This window comes from Penaeus chinensis, chromosome 28, assembly GCF_019202785.1.
Source record: "Penaeus chinensis breed Huanghai No. 1 chromosome 28, ASM1920278v2, whole genome shotgun sequence".
Classification (NCBI taxonomy): domain Eukaryota; kingdom Metazoa; phylum Arthropoda; class Malacostraca; order Decapoda; family Penaeidae; genus Penaeus; species Penaeus chinensis.
The window spans coordinates 18,408,023-18,418,022 of NC_061846.1; the positions used below are offsets into that span (position 1 = coordinate 18,408,023).

General features: G+C 50.0%; 1 protein-coding gene across 1 annotated transcript in view; it reads right to left on the minus strand.

Moving 5' to 3' along the window:
* LOC125039908 (glucose-6-phosphate 1-dehydrogenase-like) overlaps window positions 1-9,169 on the minus strand; it is a 21,818-nt gene extending 12,649 nt beyond the window's left edge. The window contains 2 exon segments of the mRNA XM_047634278.1: window positions 454-673; window positions 8,333-9,169. Coding sequence (XP_047490234.1) covers window positions 454-673; window positions 8,333-9,003 — 891 coding nt within the window. The 5' untranslated portion in view covers window positions 9,004-9,169.
* Window positions 9,170-10,000: the final 831 nt, after the last annotated feature.

Below are 10,000 nucleotides of genomic sequence, written 5' to 3' on the forward strand. Positions count from 1 at the left end.
CTTGTGTAACCGCACCTTCACTCTCTCTCTCGTTCCCGCTAAAAGCACTCATACAATCACACTCTCCATCAGTATCACTCTTCATCTTTGTTATCATAAAGCTCAACTGATATCAGCCACTAAACACGTTTTCTAGGATACTGTACACTTCATTGAAATTTTATTCCACCTTCCCTTCATCCACCTCCCTCCCTCCCTTCCTTCCTTCATCCACCTCCCTCCCTCCCTTCCCTCCATCCCTTCCTTCATCCACCTCCCTCCCTCCCTTCCCTCCTTCCCTTCCCTCCTTCCCTTCCCTTCCCTTCCCTTCCCTTCCCTTCCCTTCCCTTCCCTTCCCTTCCCTTCCCTTCCCTTCCCTCCCTCCCTCCCTCCCTCCCTCCCTCCCTCCCTCCCTCCCCTCCCTTCCCTTTCCTTCATCCACCTCCCTCCCTCCCTTCCATCCTCCCTACCAACCTTCTCGTCGCGGATATCGTCGGCGGAGGTGGAGCACGGCTTCTCCATGGCCACCAGGCACAGGATCTGCAGCAGGTGGTTCTGCATGACGTCGCGGATGATCCCGAACTCGTCGAAGTAGCCGCCGCGCCCCTGAGTGCCGAAGGGCTCCTTGAACGAGATGAACACCGACGCTATGTTGTCTCGGTTCCACGTCGGCCCGAAGATGCGGTTGCCGAATCTGCGAGGGGGAAGGAGGGAGGGTGGAAGGAGGGAGGGAGGGAGGGAGGGAGGGAGGGAGGGAGGGAGGGAGGAGGGAGGGAGGGAGGGAGGGAGGGAGGGAGGGAGGGAGGGAGGGTGGAAGGAAGGAGGGAGGGAGGGAGGGAGGGAGGGAGGGAGGAGGGAGGGAGGGAGGGAGGGAGGGAGGGAAGGAAGGAAGGGAGGGAGCGAGGGAAGGAGGGAGGGAGAGAGGGTACAATTAGTTCATGCTCTAATCTCAATTTTCAATTCTAGATTCTCCATCTCAGTCCTAACCTTAATCTTAATTTCAACCTTAACCTTAAGTCCAATCCCAATCGCTAATTTCGATCTCAGCCTGTCACAGGACTTTGAGAGTCCAGTGAGGACTCTCAAAACGAGTCCTCACACTAGCACGCGCTCGGAACCCGCACGCTTATCGTCCGCCGCGAGCCTTCTGCCTTTCCGTTATCTCGTTGGCGTGAAGACCGTCGCTGATCGCTAATCCTCCCGTAAATGACTAACAACAGCTGTCCATACGTTCCGCCGTTCCCCTGGCGACGGAACGGGAAAAAGGACGAGAGGGAACGGAAGGAGGCGGGAATTTAGGTCGAGGCAGGGGGGAGGGGGCGGGAGGGACTGGAAAAGGTCAATATTCCAGTTTTTGAGCATCTCGTACGTCATATCTCTCTATTTTATTCACATCGCTTCTACATATATTTAAAAATACGAAGATCAATTACAACGAGGTTTGCGCGAACACTTTACCAGGCGTAAAAAAAAAAGAATATTCATGCCCTCATTTACACTTTTTTTCTCTCTCCAAAAAAATAATTCGGAATCTCATTTTGTTACGTATCTGTTACTTACAACTCGCGTTTCTCGAATAATCCATAGAGCTCTTAGTTTGTTGCAGCTAATATGCTTTACACTAGATGTCCGTATGTTAAACGCCAATGCCCACTGTTTGTCCCGGGCGATACAAGATTAGATAATTTTTTTATTAAACTTGTTGAACTTGCTAATTATATCATGGGTGTTAAACGACTATCAAGCTTACAAAGAGAGGGAGAGGGAGAGGGAGAGGGAGAGGGAGAGGGAGAGGGAGAGGGAGAGGGAGAGGAGAGGGAGAGGGAGAGGGAGAGGGAGAGGGAGAGGGAGAGGGAGAGGGAGAGGGAGAGAGAAAGGGAGAGAGAAAGGGAGAGAGAAAAGAAGATATAAAGGGAGATATAAAGGGAGATATAAAGGAAGATATAAAGGGAGATAGAAAGGGAGATAGAAAGGGAGATAGAAAGGGAGATAGAAAGGGAGATAGAAAGGGAGATAGAAAGGGAGATCGAAAGGGAGATCGAAAGGGAGATATGAAGGGAGAGAGGAAGGGAGATATGAAGGGAGAAAGGAAGGGAGAGAGGAAGGGAGAGGGAAAGAGAGGAGGAAGGATTGCGTGCGGACGTGCGTGTGCGTACAGAAACAGGGATATAATCTTCGTCTCTCTTTCTCTCTCTCTCTCTCTAATCCTTATCTCCCTCCCCTCACCCCCCCCCAATCCATCCCCACTGCTTCTGAATTCCACAAGAAAATACAAGAAAAACGTCTCCCCCCTCCCCCTCCCCCCTCCCCCTCCTAGTCACTCGAAGGGAATCCCCAGCGCGCTTGTTGCCAGAGAGCCGAATGCACGAGCCCTGCGACCTTGAGAGAGCGACAGAGCGACCTTTTAAAAGCAATTGGCAGAATATTTTCGTCGAGATCAAACGGGCTCACGAATCCCTGTCGCGTCTCGCCCGTTCTCGCCAATTCTCGTTTTCTCTTCTCGTTTCCGTTTTCGTTTTCTTTTCCTTTCTTTTCTTTTTTTTCTTCCATTTTCTCTTTTGATTTCTCGCGGCGTGCATGGGGGGGGGGGGGTACATAGCCTGTTACTTTAGACATTATCAGCGTGACTCGTAACAAAACTAGACAATTATTCACTTAAATTACCATAGCACTAATGTAAACATAAACCTTGCGATCGAGTCTCGTGACGTCATCGAGCGACATGACGTCACGAGCACTTCCTACGGCCACACCCCTTCGGCCACGCCCCTTCGGCCACGCCCCCTCGCTCCCGCCGGCGCCGAATTCGAGTCGCGTGGGGCTCTCCAGACACCGCAGGGCCCTCTGACATTCAGTGCTATCTCGTCAACGGGCGGAAAAGTCACTGACAGAGACTTATAATAATTGAAAGATATGTTTGTTTGTTTGTGTGTTTGGTGTGTGTGTGTGTGTGTGTGTGTGTGTGTGTGTGTGTGTGTGTGTGTGTGTGTGTGTTGTGTGTGTGTGTGTGTGTGTGCGTGCGTGCGTGCGTATCTATGTGCGCATCTATGTGTGTATCTATGTGTGCATATATGTGCGCATCTATGTGCGCATCTATGTGCGCATCTATGTGCGTATATATGTGCGTATCTATGTGCGCATCTATGTGAGCATCTATGTGCGCATCTATGTGTGTATGAAAGACAAGAAAGAAAGGGAGAGGGAGAGGGAGAGGGAGAGGAGAGGGAGAGGGAGAGGGAGAGGAGAGGGAGAGGGAGAGGAGAGGGAGAGGGAGAGGGAGAGGAGAGGGAGAGGGAGAGGAGAGGGAGAGGGAGAGGGAGAGGGAGAGGGAGAGGGAGAGGGAGAGGGAGAGGGAGAGGGAGAGGGAGAGGGAGAGGGAGAGAGAAAGGGAGATAGAAAGGAGATAGAAAGGGAGAGAGAAAGGGAGAGAGAAAGGGAGAGAGAAAGAAGATATAAGGGAGATATAAAGGGAGATAGAAAGGAGATAGAAAGGGAGATAGAAAGGAGATAGAACGGGAGATAGAAAGGGAGATAGAAAGGAGATAGAACGGGAGATAGAAAGGGAGATAGAAAGGAGATAGAAAGGGAGATAGAAAGGGAGATAGAAAGGAGATAGAAAGGGAGATAGAAAGGGAGAGAGAAAGGGAGAGAGAAAGGGAGAGAGAAAGGGAGAGAGAAAGGGAGAGAGAAAGGGAGATAGAAAGGAGATAGAAAGGGAGATAGAAAGGAGATAGAAAGGGAGATAGAAAGGGAGATAGAAAGGGAGAGAGAAAGGGAGAGAGAAAGGGAGAGAGAAAGGGAGATAGAAAGGAGATAGAAAGGGAGATAGAACGGGAGATAGAACGGGAGATAGAACGGGAGATAGAACGGGAGATAGAACGGGAGATAGAACGGGAGATAGAACGGGAGATAGAACGGGAGATAGAACGGGAGATAGAACGGGAGATAGAACGGGAGATAGAACGGGAGATAGAACGGGAGATAGAACGGGAGATAGAACGGGAGATAGAACGGGAGATAGAACGGGAGATAGAACGGGAGATAGAACGGGAGATAGAACGGGAGATAGAACGGGAGATAGAACGGGAGATAGAACGGGAGATAGAACGGGAGATAGAACGGGAGATAGAACGGGAGATAGAACGGGAGATAGAACGGGAGATAGAAAGGGAGAGAGAAAGGGAGAGAGAAAGGGAGAGAGAAAGGGAGAGAGAAAGGGAGAGAGAAAGGGAGAGAGAAAGGGAGATAGAACGGGAGATAGAACGGGAGATAGAACGGGAGATAGAACGGGAGATAGAACGGGAGATAGAACGGGAGATAGAACGGGAGATAGAACGGGAGATAGAACGGGAGATAGAACGGGAGATAGAACGGGAGATAGAACGGGAGATAGAACGGGAGATAGAACGGGAGATAGAACGGGAGATAGAACGGGAGATAGAACGGGAGATAGAACGGGAGATAGAACGGGAGATAGAACGGGAGATAGAACGGGAGATAGAACGGGAGATAGAACGGGAGATAGAACGGGAGATAGAACGGGAGATAGAACGGGAGATAGAACGGGAGATAGAAAGGGAGAGAGAAAGGGAGAGAGAAAGGGAGAGAGAAAGGGAGAGAGAAAGGGAGATAGAAAGGGAGAGAGAAAGGGAGAGAGAAAGGGAGAGAGAAAGGGAGAGAGAAAGGGAGAGAGAAAGGGAGATAGAAAGGGAGATAGAACGGGAGATAGAACGGGAGATAGAACGGGAGATAGAACGGGAGATAGAACGGGAGATAGAACGGGAGATAGAAAGGGAGATAGAAAGGGAGATAGAAAGGGAGATAGAACGGGAGATAGAACGGGAGATAGAACGGGAGATAGAACGGGAGATAGAACGGGAGATAGAACGGGAGATAGAACGGGAGATAGAACGGGAGATAGAACGGGAGATAGAACGGGAGATAGAACGGGAGATAGAACGGGAGATAGAACGGGAGATAGAACGGGAGATAGAACGGGAGATAGAACGGGAGATAGAACGGGAGATAGAACGGGAGATAGAACGGGAGATAGAACGGGAGATAGAACGGGAGATAGAACGGGAGATAGAACGGGAGATAGAACGGGAGATAGAACGGGAGATAGAACGGGAGATAGAACGGGAGATAGAACGGGAGATAGAACGGGAGATAGAACGGGAGATAGAACGGGAGATAGAACGGGAGATAGAACGGGAGATAGAACGGGAGATAGAACGGGAGATAGAACGGGAGATAGAACGGGAGATAGAACGGGAGATAGAACGGGAGATAGAACGGGAGATAGAACGGGAGATAGAACGGGAGATAGAACGGGAGATAGAACGGGAGATAGAACGGGAGATAGAACGGGAGATAGAACGGGAGATAGAACGGGAGATAGAACGGGAGATAGAACGGGAGATAGAACGGGAGATAGAACGGGAGATAGAACGGGAGATAGAACGGGAGATAGAACGGGAGATAGAACGGGAGATAGAACGGGAGATAGAACGGGAGATAGAACGGGAGATAGAACGGGAGATAGAACGGGAGATAGAAAGGAGATAGAAAGGGAGATAGAAAGGGAGATAGAAAGGGAGATAGAAAGGGAGATAGAAAGGAGATAGAAAGGGAGATAGAAAGGGAGATAGAAAGGAGATAGAAAGGGAGATAGAAAGGGAGATAGAAAGGGAGATAGAAAGGGAGATAGAAAGGGAGATAGAAAGGGAGATAGAAAGGGAGATAGAAAGGGAGATAGAAAGGGAGATAGAAAGGGAGATAGAAAGGGAGATAGAAAGGGAGATAGAAAGGGAGATAGAAAGGAGATAGAAAGGGAGATAGAACGGGAGATAGAACGGGAGATAGAAAGGGAGATAGAAAGGGAGATAGAAAGGGAGATAGAAAGGAGATAGAAAGGGAGATAGAAAGGGAGATAGAACGGGAGATAGAACGGGAGATAGAACGGGAGATAGAACGGGAGATAGAACGGGAGATAGAAAGGGAGATAGAAAGGAGATAGAAAGGGAGATAGAAAGGGAGATAGAACGGGAGATAGAACGGGAGATAGAACGGGAGATAGAACGGGAGATAGAACGGGAGATAGAACGGGAGATAGAACGGGAGATAGAACGGGAGATAGAACGGGAGATAGAACGGGAGATAGAACGGGAGATAGAACGGGAGATAGAACGGGAGATAGAAAGGGAGATAGAAAGGGAGATAGAAAGGGAGATAGAAAGGAGAGAGAAAGGGAGATAGAAAGGGAGAGAGAAAGGGAGAGAGAAAGGGAGAGAGAAAGGGAGAGAGAAAGGGAGAGAGAAAGGGAGAGAGAAAGGGAGAGAGAAAGGGAGAGAGAAAGGGAGAGAGAAAGGGAGAGAGAAAGGGAGAGAGAAAGGGAGAGAGAAAGGGAGAGAGAAAGGGAGAGAGAAAGGGAGAGAGAAAGGGAGAGAGAAAGGGAGAGAGAAAGGGAGAGAGAAAGGGAGAGAGAAAGGGAGAGAGAAAGGGAGAGAGAAAGGGAGAGAGAAAGGGAGAGAGAAAGGGAGAGAGAAAGGGAGAGAGAAAGGGAGAGAGAAAGGGAGAGAGAAAGGGAGAGAGAAAGGGAGAGAGAAAGGGAGATAGAAAGGAGATAGAAAGGGAGATAGAACGGGAGATAGAACGGGAGATAGAACGGGAGATAGAACGGGAGATAGAACGGGAGATAGAACGGGAGATAGAACGGGAGATAGAACGGGAGATAGAACGGGAGATAGAACGGGAGATAGAACGGGAGATAGAACGGGAGATAGAAAGGGAGATAGAAAGGGAGATAGAAAGGGAGATAGAAAGGGAGATAGAAAGGGAGATAGAAAGGAGATAGAAAGGAGATAGAAAGGGAGATAGAACGGGAGATAGAACGGGAGATAGAACGGGAGATAGAACGGGAGATAGAACGGGAGATAGAACGGGAGATAGAACGGGAGATAGAACGGGAGATAGAACGGGAGATAGAACGGGAGATAGAACGGGAGATAGAACGGGAGATAGAACGGGAGATAGAACGGGAGATAGAACGGGAGATAGAACGGGAGATAGAACGGGAGATAGAACGGGAGATAGAACGGGAGATAGAACGGGAGATAGAACGGGAGATAGAACGGGAGATAGAACGGGAGATAGAACGGGAGATAGAACGGGAGATAGAACGGGAGATAGAACGGGAGATAGAACGGGAGATAGAACGGGAGATAGAACGGGAGATAGAACGGGAGATAGAACGGGAGATAGAACGGGAGATAGAACGGGAGATAGAACGGGAGATAGAACGGGAGATAGAACGGGAGATAGAACGGGAGATAGAACGGGAGATAGAACGGGAGATAGAACGGGAGATAGAACGGGAGATAGAACGGGAGATAGAACGGGAGATAGAACGGGAGATAGAACGGGAGATAGAACGGGAGATAGAACGGGAGATAGAACGGGAGATAGAACGGGAGATAGAACGGGAGATAGAACGGGAGATAGAACGGGAGATAGAACGGGAGATAGAACGGGAGATAGAACGGGAGATAGAACGGGAGATAGAACGGGAGATAGAACGGGAGATAGAACGGGAGATAGAACGGGAGATAGAACGGGAGATAGAACGGGAGATAGAACGGGAGATAGAACGGGAGATAGAACGGGAGATAGAACGGGAGATAGAACGGGAGATAGAACGGGAGATAGAACGGGAGATAGAACGGGAGATAGAACGGGAGATAGAACGGGAGATAGAACGGGAGATAGAACGGGAGATAGAAAGGGAGATAGAAAGGAGATAGAAAGGGAGATAGAAAGGGAGATAGAACGGGAGATAGAACGGGAGATAGAACGGGAGATAGAACGGGAGATAGAACGGGAGATAGAACGGGAGATAGAACGGGAGATAGAACGGGAGATAGAACGGGAGATAGAACGGGAGATAGAACGGGAGATAGAACGGGAGATAGAACGGGAGATAGAACGGGAGATAGAACGGGAGATAGAACGGGAGATAGAACGGGAGATAGAACGGGAGATAGAACGGGAGATAGAACGGGAGATAGAACGGGAGATAGAACGGGAGATAGAACGGGAGATAGAACGGGAGATAGAACGGGAGATAGAACGGGAGATAGAAAGGGAGATAGAAAGGGAGATAGAAAGGAGATAGAAAGGGAGATAGAAAGGAGATAGAAAGGGAGATAGAAAGGGAGATAGAAAGGGAGATAGAAAGGAGATAGAGTGCCGCACGTCCGGTGCCAGGCCCCTGGGAGTATTTGTTATGAGGGCCAGAGATTGAAAGGAAAGTTAACAACGAGCAGAAGACTGGCAGGCAGTCCATCCGCCTCACCTGAGCGTCATGAGGTTCTGCACCATCTCCTTGCCGAGGTAGTGGTCGATGCGGTACAGCTCCTCCTCCTTGAACAGCGCCGCCAGGTGGTTCGACAGCTTGGCCGACGACTCCGAGTCCTTTCCGAACGGCTTCTCTATGATCACGCGCGTCCACCCCTGGCTGGCCATGCAGCACGCCTTCAGGTTGGTGGTCACCACGTCGAACACGGACGGCGGCAGCGCCAGGTAGAAGATGCGGTTGGCCCTGGCGGTGCCCACCTTCTGCATCTCCTGGTCCAGCAGCTCGAAGTCCCGGCGGGTGTCGTACGAGCCCCGCACGTAGTGGTTCACGCGCCAGAATTCCTCGTAGCGCTCCTGCTCGCAATCCTTCACCTTCATGTACTGCTGGCACTTCTCCTTCAGCTCCGCCACCGTCAGCCCCGACCGCGCGTAGCCCACGAAGATGGTGTTCTCCGGCACGAGGCGGTCGCGGAACAGCCACCACAGCGTCGGGTAGATCTTCTTCTTGGCCAGGTCGCCCGACGCGCCCAGCACCACGAAGATGTGCGGCGCCGAGCCCTCGAAATTGGTCTCTCCGGGCGTCTTGCACGACCGGAGACTCTGCCGGAGGAGGGACAGCATCTCCTCCGCTCCCTGAGATTCGGTTTTCGTAACGACCGGGCGTGACATGGTGGCGCTGCCGGCACTCGGGTCCTCGCTCTTCCTATCGACACTTACAAGGCTTCCCTGATCAGCCGACACTACGCCTCCTACAAGACACGTGTTACCCAGTTTGACAAGAGGACACGGCAAGCAACGTTCACTGCGCCGCCTCGAAAATACGTCTGTCAAACATTCCAGTCCATTGAGGAGGCCTTGCTATCAGCTGGCGCACGACTGCCAAGGAGGGTTTTTCCTTTCACTTTCCGAGGAAACATTTCACTCGATATTTTAACGATATGACAACCCTTCGCTCTGCATACAATTTCTTTGTCGAAAGTTCTGGTATGAATTTATTTCCCATACGCTTAATAATGATCGTATAAAGTTAAAAGAGAAATTAAAATCTAGGGATTGATGGCAAGAATTTCCAGCTGCAGCGCTAGCTAATGGTCACGACTTTGACGCAGCGCCTGAATCTCACGACTTTGGAGTTCTGCCAGGCAACAAAATCACCGCAATATGTCGCTCTTTGGCCAAGAAAGATGTCTGTCGCTGTAATGAGGAATGCACCCACCCATTAAAGACCACGGACATTGGCGACGAAGCTATACTTAAGCTAAAAATCTCCCTCGTATTTAAATTTCTCGAACGTTTCGCCAATGATAGCAGCCGTTACTTCCATCGATATCTTGTTTCTGCGAGTAAATAATCACGAAAAAGACCGAGGAAGCGCCATGTAAATCATTAATACGTGAATAATACGATCTGGAAACATGTACGAATCGAAGCCAAAATGGTAATCAGCCAAAATGAAAGTTAGAAGGCCACCGTCATTCGGCCTGTGCAGAGCGTACTAAAGTGGAGATTACAAGTTGCAGGTAAAATTGCAAAGAGCTAGCATGACATCACCATGTGGTGGTTTGCCCTTGCACACTTGATGATGATGATGATGAAGGAAAAAATAGAAAACATGCACGGAGGACTGAGGAAGAGGCAAAAGCCGCTGTCAAAAGATGTGAAATTC